Genomic DNA, 18,122 nt, shown 5'->3' on the forward strand with positions numbered 1-18,122 from the left:
AAGAAATTACTTTTCAGATATAAGTATAGGGTTAGAGTTCATACCTAAACATACTACAGAAAATAACAACATGGACAATTTTAATTACATGAAATTAAAAAGAATTTACGTAAAAATTAATCCACTTAAAATTAGAAGTGAAATATGTAAATGGGATAAAATCTTTGGAAAAAGGATCTATGAATAACTGATTCAAATTCATGAAAATAATTGATAAATAGTCAAAAGATCTGAACGGGAAGTTTTCAGAGGAAGAAACCCAGCAACATGTATAAATGGTCCAATTCACTAATAACACCCATTGCATTTAAAGATTACAAAAAAGAAAATGAAATTGCTGGAAGGAGTGCAGGAAAAGAGGTACACGAGTGTACTGTCGGTGGAGCTGTGAATGGCTTGAGCCATTCTAGAAAGCAATTTGGAATGATAACCCCAATTCTGAAATTGTTGTATATCCTTTGACCCAGGAATATCATGACTAGGTCTATATACCAAAGGGATTTTTTTTTTAAAGAAGAAAAGGAATCATCTGTATAAAAATATTTTTGGTGCTTTTTTCCCCAACAGAAAAAAATTAGAAACTAAGGGAGTGGTCACCTCTTGGAGAACGGGTAAAAAACAATTATAGTAAACACATTTGCTGAAATATTATTAGGCAATAAGTTATTAAATGGAATTTCAGAGGAAATCTGGAAGATCTCTATGAAATAATACATAGAGAAGTCAACAGAACTGGAAAAACAAGTTATCCAATGATAGTAACAGTATTGAGAAAACAACTTTGAAAGACCTGAGAATTCTGATTAAAAAAATGATAAATCAGGAGTCCAGCAGAATGAGATATACATCTTTGTTTCCAAAGATAGATGATGCACATTTGTCAAAAGGGTTTTATTTTTTTGTTTTTAATTGTTCAATTGTGGAGGAAGAAATAATGATTGCAAAAACAAATTTATGAATCAATAAGATAAATAAATATATTTTTTAAAAAGCTAATGCAGTTGGCAGAAGACAACTGAAAGAATTCTAGCAGGACAGAGATTGAAAACTTCGATGTTTTTGCCAGAGTGCTTTCTGTGGTTATAGACTTGAAGTTAAAATGGGGTTGAGGGTAGAAAGGAGTGGAGAATGAAAAGGAAGGAGAAAGAGACCTCTAGATTCATTTTTTACAGCTTCTTAGAGCTGAAAGTGTATGTTTATATCAAGAAACCTATATAGTCACTGAGTCAGCAGTAGGGTAGGGTGAATAAGGATAGATGAATGATCTTGTTCATACCCCACTACAAATGAATGAATGAACGAACAAATGAACGTTTAGATCTGCAATACTGACAGCATTCTCCTGATCTACTAGTCCAGAAATTCTGACGCTAGCCTCCTGGCTCTTCCACTAACTAGCTAAATAAAGTCAGGCAATTTAGCTTCCTCATCTGCAAGAAAAGGATGCTGGCTTAGATGATTTCTATGTCTCATTTCAGGTCTAATATTCTATGAATAGAATGATCAAAAGTAAAATTAAACTATTTTTAACTTTTTAAAAGTAAACTTTTAATTTTAAAAGTAAATTTCTTTAATAAGACATAATACCATGCTATGGCCTCTTCTCTTTGCAAATAACCATCCAACCTGGTATACTGTTTAGATGATGGTATGACACAAATGACACAGGGCCAGTCATAGGTCCTCACTGGTAGCCTGTTTCTGTAATAAAATACTGGCCAAATGGGCAAGCCTGATGACGGACAAATTGATGAATCCACACAATTGTTACACTTAATTTAATTTATATTAATTTAATTATAACACTTCATTAATTTTCCTACTTGTATTCCTTTGCCTATGATACTCTTAGAATACCTATGCCGTCTCCCCTTGTTGAAACTTTACCCATCCTTCAAGGCTAACTCAAATGCTACTTTCTCACGCTGTCTAGATGTTTCCTCCAACTAGATGTGATCTCCCCCTCACATGAGGGAGTCATCCCTCTTATGACACTTAACCTATTCTGTCTCATATTATCATCATTACTGTATGTGCCTTACTGCATTAGACTATGACCTCTTTAAAGGTCAGGATTATATCTCACTCTCATATTCCCTACAGTACTTTGCATGCACTATCCCTTGAGTACTTTAAAGATAATCGATTTCATCATTGTAGCTACTTCCTCTATCAAGTCAGATCACTGATCCCGCCTTACTAGAAGATTTTTCTGAGTTGCTATGGCTACAAATTCATCAACCGGTAGGTGATAGACAGTCCAGTCATAAGTACACTGTAACCAAGCCAGCCTGGTCCTGGGCAACTGAAATGAAATTCACTGCTAAATAAGCTTGTGGATAAAGCCCTTCCACATGGACAGGACTTCTGTCCTGCTGATTTAACCTTGAAGAATCCAGGGTTTTCTCCACATCATGAAAAGGAAGCTGAGGAATACTTGAATAGGAGCTGGGTATAGGAGGTACCCAATAAATACTTAATGAATTTGCCTCCAAATTGCACACACTCTGTCAATTGGTTGCTACCACCTTTGGGAACTGACTATTAGTCCTGGGTAAAATGATGGTAACCTAGAAGTACAGGGTAAAATGGTAAAAATCTTTCTGCCCTTAGCCATTCAAGTTTCCTGTCCCTTAAACCCAGACTTTCTCCCTCAGATTAGGGTTCTATCTCTTTGAACAAATCTTAGCAGAATTGGAATTTAAGGCAGCAAGGTGGTGTGATAGAACACGGGGCCTTAAATCAGTAGAGCTGAGTTCAAATCTAGCCTCTGACACTTACTAGCTGTATGACTTTTTCTAATACAATAGGTTACTTAAACCTCTGCCTTAGTTTCCTCAATTGTAAAATGGAAAGAGTAGCAGCACCTACCTCCCAGCGATGTTATAAATAAAATATTTGTAAAAGTGCTTCTCACAGTGCCTGGAACATAGTATGTGCTTAATAAATGCTTGTTCCTCTCCCTCCCTTTACCCCTAAGAGAAGCCTAATTGTCATAGCATGTCATCTTTTCAACCTGCTTAAAGTTTTAAGGCAAAATAGTAAAAACAGGAAAGACAGGTTGTTAGAAGTACAATAAATTTCCAAACTTACTCTACCTTTCATGAGTTTTTGCACTCTTGTAGACCCAAAGTTGTTGCTAGTGTTGACACAGATTAAGAACTATATTATAGAGTGGCATCCTTTCAAGGGCAAGCATTTTGAAAGGTTCCTGTATTGGCTTCAGGTTCCTTTGCCTAGCATTAATAACTCTTCGTACCATTTACAAACTATACCACTGCCAACAGTTCTATATTTCTTCATGCAGACATGGGTATTCAGATTGGGATAAGTGGTTTTGCCAAAAAGAGTATGTCTTATTACAAAAGATATTCTGATATTCTTCTCCTACTCCTTCCATTCTCCTAAATGAGAACAATCAAGAGAGTGTTGTTCTTTCACCTGTATTCCATCCTTCCCCCATTCCACTGAAAAATGGATTAGCATCACTCCTCTCATTCTTATACACTTTTTCCAGACCTGGGAAGGTAAATGACTTAAATCACATGGACAGTTACGGAGTGAGCTGGGAGAACTGGGATATCAGGACCTAGGTCTCTTGACTCTGATTCCCAAGGATGGATTTTTGTGTTGGTCATTACAGTATGATACTTTTCTGTACTTTTTCTAACCATCTCTCAAGAGTAACTTGGGGTAGAAATTGTAGTACAGTTCCATTCCTGCCAAGGAGGACAGCTAGCTATTTGTACATCATACTAAGCAACCCATCCTCTCCAAAACCAGGAAAGGTCTCCATCAGTAGTTTTACATAATCTTGGTCTCTGAATAGATTTGGACAAGATACTTTTTCATAAAATAAGTTATAGAATATTATAATTGGAAAGGTTCTTGGAACTAAAACCAGAACTTGGGTCTCCTAAATTGAAATGCAAAACCTTTTCCAATATATATTTTTTAAAAATCCTCAAATGAAGATAATTATTTTATGTCCACAATTTACATCAGGAGGAGATTTTAAGCATAGGATATTCACAAAGGAAGATCCAGCTACTCTCTTTATTATGTCTGTTCCTTAAAGTAAGGTACTGTCTGAAGTGATTCAGGGAAGCAAAAGTTCTCTGTTGACTTTGCTTAAAATATTCAATAGCTTCCCCCACCCCAGTTAAAATTCTGAGTTCTCTTTTTGGTTCCCTAAATTTTCTTAACTATCATCTCTTTGCAAGTTAATGTCTAAAAAAACCTCCTGCTATTAGGTAGAAACCAGAGAAATATGTAAAATAATTTCAGTAGAATAGCGTTATAATGGAGTACATTACTACATGGATCTGAATACACCCATTGGTCAAATTCCTATCCCAAATGTAAAAACATACACAGAATAAGCCTAATCAACATGATTTAACTTACACAGTTGATCCCAGAACTGGTTTCTTACATCAGCTTTAAAGCATCCACTGTGTTTTCATTTGTATGACTGTGATAGTGGTTTCTACCATAATCACTGGAGCTTCCCATTAGATATTGTGCCACAAGCCCATAAGTACATATTCACACTCACATCTCTCATCATTTTCACTGCCTCCCTGGTCCTCCCAAGCTTTCTTGCACACATTGCTAGCCTCCTTTTAATGTAGACCAAGACGTTGGTATCTCGTCCTAGAGGGGAAAAGAAGAATGAGAATTATGAAACCACGAGTGTTCTGCCGAGCAAAGGGAAAAAAAAAGAATCATACAAAGAGGTCCATTTACTATCCCCACAGAGGAAAAACACAAGTGAAGATTTATTGCTCTCCTTCAGCACTGCTGCTATTGCCAAGAGCCAGAACCCTATTGTGGGTGATCCACAACCTGAACCCATTAATAGCAGAGTAAATGTACCACAAAGCTCTAAGATTTTGAAAGGTCAGATCATCATGTGCCTTGTGACCTAGACAATGCTAGTAAGTAAAGATGCTGAACACACACATTAATGTCAGATTAATGATCTCGCTCTTGGTAACTATTTAGCAAAGAAATTCATCTGCTAGATAGTGCCTAAGAATATGAATAAACCCATCTTGCCTGCAGGCTTGGAGGCCAAGAATTCCACTCCTCAAGTGTGCATGCTTTTTTCTAAGAATGCAAAGAGGTGAATCTCAGGTTGCATCCTGATGAACAACTTTTTTTCCCTCTCTGACATTAAGTCTGGAGAAGCCACATCTTGAACTTCTGTTTTGTATTACTTTTGCCCTAGCACTAGTGACATCATAATCATCTCCAGGTCCCCAAAGCAGTCTATTGTAGATGGCAGCATAACACATTCCAGATATGACAATAGGATATGCAATGGAATACAAAAATACCCTTGTGTTAGAGAAAGCATTGACAAGCTAAATAGTTATAACGCTAGTCACCAATATGACTCTTAGAAAATGCATTACCGACTTTTCATCTTAATCTTCTATTTAATTCTATGTCTTTTTAAATATGTTTTCAGACCAGTGAGAACATGCATGCACTTAATCCTCTATAAAATTACCATATTTCAGAAAATATGACACACCTGTTGTAGATTAAGTACATGTATAATATGTAGCCATTAAAAGATTTTAAGACCAAAGTCCTAACATTTCAAGTCTTAAACAATGAGAACAAGATGTGTGCTGAAAACTTTCCAAGTACCTACAAATTATTTTAAAGATGTGATTATACTTTTTGGATAGATTTAAGCAACAGGTTGAAAGGATTGAATTTTGAGGAGAAAAGAAACAAGAGGAAAGAAAAAATTTCTTCAGCTGTATTTTAGATTATGTAATTTTATGTATTAATACCCAAATAGTTCATAAAACACTCATTAACTACATATGTTTTCAAAATTCATTGTGTTGTGCCTAATGTTCATGTTTTCCAAATCAGGGTGTAGAAACAGGTGGTGATTAGAGAATTGCTTAAGCATGTTTGCTCGTTGTAAATTAAATCTACACGTAATGAGGTATGTGGACATATCCCTGCACACGTGAACTGTGTGCCAAAGATCACTCTGGTGCTTGAATAGTGAAGGCTAATGCAATGCCAATTGTCATACCTAACCAAAATCAACACCGATGCTTAACTTAAACTCCCTTCTGTGAGAAGAAAACACCAAGTCTCATCTCTTCCTCCACAAACTACAGTTCAGAGAACACTGAAGAAAAGGTCCACTCTGTTCTGAAAACGACCTGTTGAAGGGCAATGACACCACTTTCTAGAAGGGGAGCTAACTTCAAAATTCAACTAATGAGTACTGAGGATGCCAAAAGTGACCTAATTCTCCAGTTTCTGTCTCATACCTCAGTACTATAAGCCTAAGATAAATTAACATAGGATTAGAAGACCAGAACATCAGTGGATGCGAAGGAGAGCCAAAAAAGGGCATTAATTTGAGATAGTTTTTAAAGACAGCAATATAAATGTTTCCATTAAAAAGCAAAAGAAAGGCTGTTGTAACCAGCAAGCAATATATAAGCATTTAGCCTTCTACATTAAAAAAAAAAAATCTTTGTCTTTTAATAAGTGCTAAGTGCTTGAACAATCAGTAATAATTTTTTTAGGTGGTTCCATTTAATAATTATACTGTCCCAGAGTTATGAGCTATGCTTTTTATTGACATCTGGGTAAGCATTAACCTTTCTGAGCCTATTACTTCCTCTGTAAAATGAGGGAGTTAATCTAGATGAGTTCTAAGATACTTTCAAGGTCTAACATTTTATGATTCTCCAAGTCTTTCAAGGCCAATTTGGCTGCTAAAAACAATTTATATTTATTTATTTAATATTTAGTTTATATTTTGGTATAGGAGACATTTTAAAATGAAGAAATATGTAGGAATGCGATAGGTATGTTTCTGCATTATGAATGTTCACTTCCATGATCGTGTCTATAGGCAAAAAAGAAATACTAAACAGGAGAATCAAGTTAAAAGTTTATCTGGCTAATGAACAGAATGTTCCTAGTAGTCTTTCTTTTGAGGAAAGCTTAGATACTAATTCTTCCATGAACCCTTCCCTCAGTCATCTCCTCAAACAGAAGGGCTCTCTCCCTTCTCAGAACTGCTTCATGTCCCTTCTCCACTGAACCTCTCCTGTTCCTTTACTGAATTCTTAACTTGTACTATAGTTACTTCTGGGTGTACATCATCCCTTGATGAGAAGGTAAACTCCTGAAGAAGAAATACTATGTCTTTTTTTCCATCTTGAATCCCAAACACTTAGCACAGTACCCTACATATAACTGGGGGTTAAGAAAGATTTGCTGAATCACCCTGAATAAAGGAACCTACCAAATGAAGAGTTAACACACACACACACACACACACACACACACACACACACACACACACACACACGACTAAGAGGGGAAAAGTTCCATAACTAAATTTCAAAAACAAATGCTTGTTTTAGTCTATTCAAGCCAAATACTGAAGTGGCTGAGGGGGCCGGGGGAGGAGAAGGAATCTCATTGTTTGGTCCTTCATTAATCAAAACATCCAAAGTTAACCCAGAACAAATCTTACTGTGTTGCGCTTCATACTGAGCTCCATGATGCTGTAGCTGTTGGGAGCGTCTGTAACAGCCTTCTCCTGCCTTCAAAGCCTGTTTGAAGAGTTTCTCTGCCTCTACAATAGTGGTGGCTTCCTCTTCGGCCAGGAGAATATATGCTGTGGCACACCTGTCAATAGGAGAAGCAAAAAGCAAACGTCAACAATAAATCTAAGGAAACACTTGGAGAACATGGGCAGGCAGAATGAAAGGCAAGCAGAAATTTGGGTCATCTGGCTCATGTTCTACAGTGTTTGTCTCCACAGAGTAATTATGTTTTTTTTTTAAACAGAGGAAAGAAAAACCTACAGCTCAGCTTTAAACTCAAATCAAAAAGCACAGATCAGCATAGCACACTAGGGGAAAGGTACTTTTTTTTGTTCATTTGTCACAGAGAGATTCTTCTCAACCTATGGTACTTCTTTGAGTGAGAGAAGAATTTATTTCTACCCCATGAAGTTTCTCTTTGATGCCTTCTCATGGCATGGTCTGGAGACGATCCTGGCTTCTTGAAGTCCATGCTACTGTAGCATAAACTTTGGAAGATCTGAGTCTATGACCTGTGAAGGGAAGAATGAGGCAGGAGGGAACAAGCATTTATGAAGTGCCTACTATATGCCAGGTTCTGTACTAAAGACTTCACAAATACTATCTCATTTGAAGAGCAACATAATTAATTATTGAAATTCTTTGGCCATGACAATCCAAAAATCTCTTCTGCACCCCTCCCCTCAAAAAAAAAAAAAAGACATGAGAAAGAAAAATAGGCTTAGTTCTACTTTTCACAGTAATGATGATAGAATGGTAGAAGTGAGGAAGGGGAAAGAAGGGTATTAAGAATTACACAATTTTAAACTGTCTATAAACAATAGTGTAACTGGAGTTACTCAAAATGAGAGGTTTTTGTCCACTGACCAATGAAAATAAATCATTATAGAAATGCTAACAAATGTAACATTTTGTTTATTTGTTTTCTATTAGTTTCAACAATGAACGCCCTTGGGATGATGAGATTCAGTTGAGTCTTACTACAACAGCTTCAAATAACCTATCAAAGTTAAAAAATATAAAAATGAAAAAGATGTTAACCCTGATTATCACTGTTTCCTACAGAAGTTTAAAACAGGATCATAGATTCAGATGTGCCCCGGTTCACAAAACTAATAAGGGTTAGATGTGGCATTCAAACTCAAGTCTTCCTGACTCGAAGTCCAACACCATCTCTACTACATAATGCTGCCTCTCTATCCACTACACCACACTGTCACCCATGGAGTAGTCCTATTTAGGCCAGAAGAGCCTAGAAACCACTTTAGGCAGTCTAAACATTTGTTCCCTTTGCCAAACAGAGACAGACGGCAGAGGCAACACTGGTTAAGATGAAAAACTCATATGGAAAGGGGTGGTGGAAGACTTTTGAGCAGAGGAAACATGGTACGAGGAAAGAGGGATAGACTTGGAATAAGAAGACGTGAGTTTGGTTCCTGTCTACCATTTACCGGCACATCCTAGAACAAGTCATTTAACCTCTCTATGCCTCAATTTCCTCATCTGCAAAATGAGCCTACAAGGTCCCTTCCAAATCTAAATCTGCAATCAGTGACCTCACAGAACAAAGAAAAACAGGAAGAGAAAAAGGAAGAGGCAGAGATATAGGAAAAAAAAGGAAGGAAAGGAGAAGGAGAAAGAAGGGAAGAAAAGCATTGTGAAGTACTATGTATTAAGTACTCTACTAAGCTCTAGATATTAATACAAAAGCAAAGATAGCCCCTCCTGCCCACAAGTACTTTATATATTGTAACAGAGGAGACAAAATATATAGGGGACTAGTAGACAAGAAGGGACATTTTGTTTTGGTAAGTTACAAGGATGGCGAATAGGGCCTTACAAAAAGCTTGGGGTGAATCCCAATTGAGTCTCATCATCCCAGAGGTATTCATGGTTGAAACTGAAACAAAAATGGCCATCTGACAAAGACTCTCATGTTATACACAGTGGGAAAAAAGTGTTGTTATAACGTAATTCAGTTAGAATCAAAATTAGATGAATGATAAGATCAAAGGAGCAGTCATTATTAACTGATGTCAACTTCAAGATTACAGGGTCATAAGTTTAGAGCTGAAAGATGCATTAAGAGCCAATCAATCAGTAAACATTTATTAATCATCTACTATGTACCAGGCATTGTGCTAAGCACTGGACCATTAAGTCCAACCCCCTCATTCTACAGGTTAAGAAACTGAGGTACAAAGAGTTTAAGTGATTTACCCAAGGTCACATGGCTACTATCCAAGATGGGGTTTGAACTCAGGTTCTCCTAATTTCAAGTCCAATATGACATTCAGGGTCAACAAGGATGTGGTTAAGTCTTTGAGCCATTGCTGGGCTGCTAGGGAAGAATGGTAGGCCAGATGTATTGGAGCACTCCATATTTCCACTGCTCAAGTCAAGAAATAGTCCTTTTGCTTCCCTTTTCATCCTTGAATTCCTACCTTCTTATTCTCTCTTTTCCAGCTTCCCCAAAGGCTTTTTCTCTAGCTGGCAACAGCTCTAGCAGCCAAGAACTAGGGTGGAGGTCTGGGGTAAAGAGATTGATGAGGTGGAATAATTTTCTATCTTGTTAACTCTGTGGTTATATCTTTTTAATTCCTTGTTAGTAACATTGGTCTTACTGCATTTTTATGGTTCACAAAAGCCTAACTGCATCTTACCCCTTAAGCCTGAATCGCTGGCCAGTTTAGTTCTGGCCCTGAATAAATGGCATGATCACTAAACTCATCGATGACACAAAGCTGAGGATAGCTAAAACAATGCATGACAGAGTCAAGATCCAAAAAGACCTTAATAAGCTAGAATACTGAACTAAATTTCATAAGATTCAATTAAAGAGAGATGAACGAAAGGGGTTTTTTTTGGAGTCCAAAAAAATCAAACTTAACAAGTATGATACAGGACAGAGGTCTGAATATAACAGTTCATGCGAAATAGATTTGTGGTTTTTAATGAACTACAAGTTCAATTTGGGTCAATAGTGGGATATGGCAGCCAAAAAAAGGCAATGTAATCGTGACAGCATTAAAAAAGATGTAATATGTAGGACTAGGAAGGTGATATTATTGCTATATGCTGGCCAGACAACATCTAGGACAGTGTGTTTACAGTTCTAGGCATGTAGTTTTAGGGAAATAAACTGGAAAGCAACTAGGATGTTAAAGGGTCGTGAAATCATACATGCAAGGACTAGATATGAAGGGAATGGGGATGCACAGTCTAGAGAAAAGACTTAGGTGGGGAACATGATAGCTGTCTTCAAGTATCTGAAGGGTTGTCCCATGGAAGAGGGATTAGACTTGTCCTTCTTAACACCAGAAGGCAAATCTAGGAGAAGGGAGGGAAATTAAAGGGGAAGAATCAGGCTCAATATAATTGACACTTCATGATCTTCCTGTCTTCCTCACTAGAGAATATAATGTGCAGACTGGATGGCCACTGATCAGGGAGGTCATGAAAAGGATTCTTGTTCAAGTTTCAGGTGAACTAACATCTGTGAGGTTCTTTCAATCTCAAAAATAGTGTAATGCCCACTAACAGCATCAAGAATTTTCAATTTCTGATAGTTCAACTGTCATTCCCTAGAGTTAAGAAGACCCAAATCCTTTTAATAATGTTCCCCCACTTAATTGTAATAAGAAAGAAATAAGTAATTAACTAATTCTCAGTAGGAGGCTTCGTGGTAAAACAGATACTTCTCTATGTCAAGAGACTGTTGGAAAATAAAATGTAATAGAGAAATAATGAATAATATTCATGTTTATAAATAATACTTATCCTGGGTCAGATGATATGATTTATCTTTCTATCAACCATTTTCTTGTTTATCAACATCTTGATAAGGCCATGGGGAGAAAATAATACTAAATAAAACCCAACTTCATTGATTAATGTTATTTCTGATAGATGGCCCTTGTAATTGGCAGTGAGGGATAAGGACTGAATCAATCACTTATAGGAGGTCTGAATCTAGCTTCTTCTTTTCCAAGGCTCCGCTTTGACAAGGAACCTTTGAAACTGAAGTCAAATGTCATCTACTCTGTGAAATTTTCTTTTTTTTAAATTACTTTATTTGTTTTCAGTTTTCTACAGTCACTTTCATATATCTTAGATTTTTCCCCTCCCTCCCCCTCCTTCCCTACTTCCTCCCTACTCCTTCCCCAAGGCGGTGTGCAATCTTATATAGGTTCTACACACACATTATTAAATACATTTTCACCTTTGTCATGTTGCACAGAAGAATTAAAATGAACGGGAGAAACCATAAAACAAAACAAAATGAGACAAAACATAACACGAGAAAATGATCTGTCTGCTTCATTCTGCAATTCAGTTCCATAGTTCTTTCTCTGGATGAGGAAGGCGTTTTGTCTCAAGAGTTCATTGGGAATTTTTTAGGTCCTGAATTGCTGTGAAGGACTAAGTCTATCAGAAAAATTCCTCACACACTGTGGTTGTTGCTGTGTACAAAGTTCTCCTGGTTCTGCTCCTTTCAATCAGCATCAGTTCATGTAAGTCCTTCCAGGCCTCTCTAGAGTCTTCCTGTTTATCATTTCTTATAGCACAATAGCATTCCATTATATTCATATACCACAACTTGTTCAGCCATTCCCCAATTGATGGCATCCCCTTGATTTCCAATTTTTGGTCACCACAAAGAAAACTGCTATAAATATTTTTGTACATGTGGGACTCTTTCCCATTTTTATGATGTCTTTGGGATACAGTCCTAGAAGGGATATTGCTGGGTATGCACATTTTTGTAGCCCTTTGCACATAGTTCCAAATTGTTCTTCAGAATGGTTGGATCAGCTCATAGCTCCACCAACAATGAATTAGTGCTCCAACTCTCCCACATCTTCTCCAACATTAATCATCTTCCTGTTTTGTCATGTCAGCCAATCTGATAGGTGTGATGTGGTATCTCAAAGTTGTTTTGTTTTGTATCTCTCTAATCAACAGTGATTTAGACGATTTTTTCATGTGACTATAGATAGCTTTAATTGCTTCCTCTGAAAACTGCCTGTTCATATCCTTTGACCATTTATCAATTGGGGAATGACTTGTATTCTTGTAAATTTGACTTAGTTCTCTATATATTTTAAAAATGAGACCTTTATCACAGACACCAGTTGTAAAAATTCTTTCCCAGTTTTCTGCTTCCCTCCTAATCTTGGTTGCATTGACTTTGGGCAAAGACTTTTCAATTTAATGTAATCAAAATTATCCATTTTGCATTTCATAATGTTCTCTATCTCTTGTTTGGTCAAAAAATTCTTCATTCTCCATAAATCTTACAAATACCCTATTCCTTGCTCTCCTAATATGTTTATAGTATCATTCTTTATACCTAAATTGTGTACCTATTTGGACTTTACTCTTGTGTGTGGTGTCAGGCATTGGTCTATGCCCAGTTTTCACCACACTGTTATCCGGTTTTTCCAGCAAGTTTTGTCAAACAGTGAGTTCTTATCCTAGAAACTGGAGTACTGGGTTTATCAAACAGTAGATTGCTATATTCATTGACTACTGTGTCTTGAGTACCTAACCTATTCCACTGGTCTACCCCTCTTTTTCTTAGCCAATACCAAGTGGTTTTGATGACTGCTGCTTTATAATACAATTTGAGATGTGGTAGGGCTAGGCCACCTTCCCTAGCATTTCTTTTCATTAGTTCCCTTTTGTTCTTCCAGATGAATTTTGATAATATTTGTCTTAGCTCTAGAAAATAATTATCTGGTAGTTTGATTGGTATGGCACTGAAGAAGAAAATTAATTTAGGTAGAAGTGTCATTTTTATTATATTGGCTCGGCCTACCCACAAGCAAGTGATGTTTTTCCACTTACTTAGATCTGACTTTATTTGTGTGAAAAGTGTTTTGTAATTGTGTTCATATAGTCCCTGGGTTTTGTTTTGGCAGGTAGACTCCCAGATATTTTATAGTGTTTACCATAGCTTTAAATGGGATTTCTCTTTCTATCTCTTGCTGTTGGGCTTTGTTAGTAACATATGGAAATGCACATGATTTATGTGGATCTATTTTGTAATTTGCAACTTTGCCAAAGTTGTTTATTATTTCAAGTAGTCTTTTATTTGATTCTCTGGGATTCTCTAAGTATTTCATCATATCATCTGTAAAGAGTGATAACTTAGCTTCTTCTTTGCCTATTCTCATTACTTCAATTTCTTTTTCTTCTCTTATTGCTAAAGCTAACATTTCTAGTACCATATTAAATAACAGTAGTGATAATGGAAATCCTTGTTTCACCCTTGATCTTATTGGAAATGCATCTAGCTTATCCCCATTGCATATAACGCTTGGTGATGGCTTTAGGTAGATAGTGCTTATTATTTTATGGAAAATTCCATTTATTCCTATGCTCTCCAGTGTTTTCAATAGGAATGGGTGTTGCATTTTGTCAAAAGCTTTTTCTGCATCTATTGAGATAATCAAGTGGTTTCTGTTAGTTTTGTTGTTGATATGATCAATAATACTGATAAGTTTTCTAATGTTGAGCCAGCCCTGCATTCCTGGTATAAATCCTACCTGATCATAATGTATTATTCTCATGATAAGTTGCTATATTCTTTCTGGTAAAATCTTATTTAAAATTTTTGCAGCTATATTCATTAGAGAAATTAGTCTATAATTTTCTTTCTCCATTTTGGCTCTTCCTGGCTTAGGTATCAGAACTGTATTTGTATCATAAAAAGAATTTGGTAGAAATCCTTCACCAATTCTCCCAAATAGTCTATATAGTACTGGAATTAACTGTTCTTTACATGTTTGATAGAATTCACTTGTAAATCCATCTGGCCCTGGAGATTTTTTCCTAGGGATTTCATTGATGGCTTGTTCAATTTCTTTTTCTGAGATGGGGCTATTTAAGTATTCAACTTCCTCTTCTGTTAATCTGGGCAATTTATATCTTTTAAAATATTCATCCTTCTCATTTAGATTGTCGAATTCATGGGCACACAGCTGGGCAAAGTAATTTCTAATTATTGTTTTAATTTCTTCCTCGTTGGAGGTGAGTTCACCCTTTTTATCTTTGATATTGGTAATTTAGTTTTCTTCTTTCTTTTTTTAATCAAATTGACCAAAGGTTTATCTATTTTATTGGTTTTTCATAAAACCAACTCTTAGGTTTATTTATTAGTTTTCTTAATTTCAATGTTATTAATCTCTCCTTTGGTTTTCAGTATTTCTAATTTGGTATTTACTTGAGGATTTTCAATTTGCTCTTTTTCTAGCTTTTTCAGCAGCATGCCCAATTCACTGATCTCTTCTTTCTCAGTTTTATCCGTGTAGGCATTCAAAGATATAAAACTTCCCCTAAGAACTGCTTTTGCAGTATCTCATAAGATTTGGTAGGTAGTCTGATTATTTTCATTCTCTTGAATGAAACTGTTGATTGTTTCTATAATTTGTTGCTTAACCCACTCATTCATTAGGATTAGATTATTAGTTTCCAATTAATTTTTGGTTTATCTTTCCATAGCCTTTTATTTCATTTAATTTTTATTGCATTATGATCTGAGAAGGAGGCATTGACTATCTCTGCCTTTCTGCACTGGACTGTGAAGTTTTTATACCCTAGTACATGGTCAATTTTTGTATATGGGCCATGTACCGCTGAGAAAAAGGTATATTCCTTTCTATCCTCATTCATTTTCTCCAGGGATCTATCAAACATGCCTTATCCAGGGTTCTATTCACTTCCTTAACTTCTTTCTTGTTTATTCTGAGGTTAGATTTATCAAACTCAGAGACGGGGAGATTAAGGTCCCCCACTAGTATCGTTTTGCTGTCTATTTCTTCCTGTAACTCCCTTAACTTCCCCTCTAAGAATCTGGATACTACACCACTTGGAACATATATGTTTGTAGTGATATTGCTTCGTTGTCTATGGTGCCTTTTAGCAGGATATGGTTTCCTTCCTTATCTCTTTTGATTAGATCTACTTCTGCTTTTGCTTTGTCTGAGATTAGGATTGCTACCCCTGATTTTCTTACATCAGGTAAAGCACAACATATTCTGCTCCAACCTTTTACCTTTACCCTGTGTGTATCCCCCCGTTTCAAATGTGTTTCTTGTAAACAACATATTGTTGGATTATGCTTTTTAATCCACTGTGCTATCCATCTCTGTTTTACAGGAGAGTTCATCCCATTCACATTCACAGTTATGATTACTATCTGTGTCTTTCCCTCCCTCCTCCTTCCTCCTGTTTATGCTTTTAGTTCTCCCTTCTCCTCCACAACAGAGATTGAATTTTTAACCACTGTCTCCCTCAGTCTTCTCTAACTTCTTTCAGCCCCCCTCCCTTTTACTCCCCTTTTCCCTTATTACTTCTTCCCTCCCTTTTAGCCTTCCCTCCCTTTTGTTTCCCCTTTCTCCTCCTACTGACTATAGAGCTAGTTAGATTTCTGTACTTAATTGAGTTTGTTGTTCCCTTTTTGAACCAAATCAGATGAGAGTAAATCTCAAATAGTGCTCATCTCCCTCTCCTCTTTCCTTCTACTGTAATATATTTTTTGTACCTCTTCCTGTGATGTAATTTACCTTTTTCTGCCTCTTCCTTGTCACATCTCCTGTTACAATCCCTTTGCACCCTTAAATCACATTTTTATCATCACATCATTTACTTTATACCCATTTCCTCTATCTATGTACATCCCTTTTATATATCATAATAAATATACAATTCTCAAGATCAACAAGTATCATCTTCCCTTATGGGAATGTAAACAGTTTGCCCATACTGAATAACAAGTTGTCATTCCCCCCCCTACCCCGGTTTACCTTTTTATGCCTCTCTTGAGACTTGCGTTTGAAGACTGAATTTTCTATTGAGCTTAGAACTTTTCATCAGGAAGGTCTGGAAATCCCTTATTTCACTGAATGTCCATCTCCTTGCCTGAAATATTATGTTCAATTTTGCTGGGTAACTGATCCTTGGTTATAATCCCAGTTCCTTTGCCTTATGGAATATCATATTCCAATCCCTCCAATCTTTTAATGTAAAAGCTGAAAGGTCCAGTGTGGTCCTGACTGTAGCTCCTTGACATCTGAATTGTTTCTTTCTTAGCTGCCTACAGTATTTTCTCCTTCACTTGATAATTCTGGAATTTGGTAACGATATTCCTTGGTGTTTTTAGTTTGGGATTCCTTTTAGGAGATGAATGATGGATTCTTTCAACAACTATTTTGCCCTCTGGATCGAGGGCTTTTTGGCAGTTTTCTGAGACGATTTCTTCGAAGATACTGTCCAAGCTCTTTTTTTCATCATGGCTTTCTGGTAGACCAATAATTCTTGGATTTTTCTCTCCTGGATCTATTTTCCAGATCAATTGTTTTTCCAATTAGATAGTTTACATTTTCTTCTATCTTTTCATTCTTTAGATTCTGTTCGACTGATTCTTGATGTCTCATAGAGTCATTAGCTTCTACTTGCCCAATTCTAATTTTTATCAAATTGTTTTCTTCAGTTAACTTTTGCATCTCCTTTTCAATCTGTCCAATTGTTCCTTTAAAGGAGTTATTTTCTCCAGTTAGTTTTTGTACTTCCTTTTCCATTTGTCCAATTTTCCCAGTTAGGTTTTGTGCTTCCTTTTCCATTAGTCCAATTTTCTTTTTAAATTCTTGGTGACTTCTTTTTTTATATTTTTAAAATCACTGGCCAGTTTTTCTTCTACTTCTACTTTTAAAATCCTTCTTGAGCTCTTCCAAGAACGCTCTTTGGGCTTGAGACTAGTTCATATTCCCTTCTGAAGTTTCAGATGGGAGTACCAGTCTCAATGCTGACCTCTCTGATATTCGTGTTTTGGTCCTTGTCCCCAAAGAAAGATTCTATGGTCATATCTTTTCTGGTTAGGTTCTTGCTCATGATGATCGCCCTTTTCCTGACTTTTAAAGTGGATCTTTGTTTCTGGGGCACAGGGGTCTGTGTCCCACCATTCTTGTGCTTGGTACTTGAGGCTTTGTGTACTGTGGCCTCTGGTTCTTTCAGCTAGAAGCTACAATGCTATAGCTTACCTAGTGCTGAGCTGCCTGATATGCCAAAGCAGAGGCTGGATGAAGCCTGAGTTTCCCTGGAGCTAGCTGCATTAAGTGTGGGGGAGGGGTATTCTGGCCCCAGAAGGTCTCCTCTTCAGAGCACAGGCAGGCTCAGTGGTTGGTGAACCCCGTTTGCAGTAGTGTCCTCCCTATTCTGCTGGCTGTGCTGAGGCACACCTGGGGTCCTGGTGTTGACGACTGCGAACTCCACCCCCCTGGGGCTAAGGATCTCTTCCTGGTTGACTGAGATGGGGCTGTCTGGTACAGCTCCTGTTCTGTACTGGTCCCCTTCAGCCACAGCAAGAGGGACCCCACTTTGCGATTTTCCTAGCCTCACAGGGTAAGAGACTGCTTACCCCTTCGGCTGATCCCACTGTTCCAGGATTTTTCCTGGGGAACTATTCTCTGAGTTCTTCAAGGTCAACAAGGGGAAGGGTAGAGCATTTACCGATCA

The 18,122-nt window shown here is 36.9% G+C and overlaps 1 protein-coding gene across 3 annotated transcripts in view; it reads right to left on the reverse strand.

Moving 5' to 3' along the window:
• ST7 (suppression of tumorigenicity 7) overlaps nt 1–18,122 on the reverse strand; it is a 294,589-nt gene that overhangs the window by 95,565 nt on the left and 180,902 nt on the right. For all 3 annotated transcript variants that reach the window (XM_072652961.1, XM_072652964.1, XM_072652962.1), the window contains exons 7-8: nt 7,532–7,686; nt 4,559–4,656 (exon numbers count right to left, since the gene is read on the reverse strand). In XM_072652961.1, coding sequence (XP_072509062.1) covers nt 4,559–4,656; nt 7,532–7,686 — 253 coding nt within the window. The remainder of the gene's footprint in view (nt 1–4,558; nt 4,657–7,531; nt 7,687–18,122) is intronic.

The sequence above is a fragment of the Notamacropus eugenii genome, chromosome 3 (assembly GCF_028372415.1).
Source record: "Notamacropus eugenii isolate mMacEug1 chromosome 3, mMacEug1.pri_v2, whole genome shotgun sequence".
Taxonomy (NCBI): Eukaryota; Metazoa; Chordata; class Mammalia; order Diprotodontia; family Macropodidae; genus Notamacropus; species Notamacropus eugenii.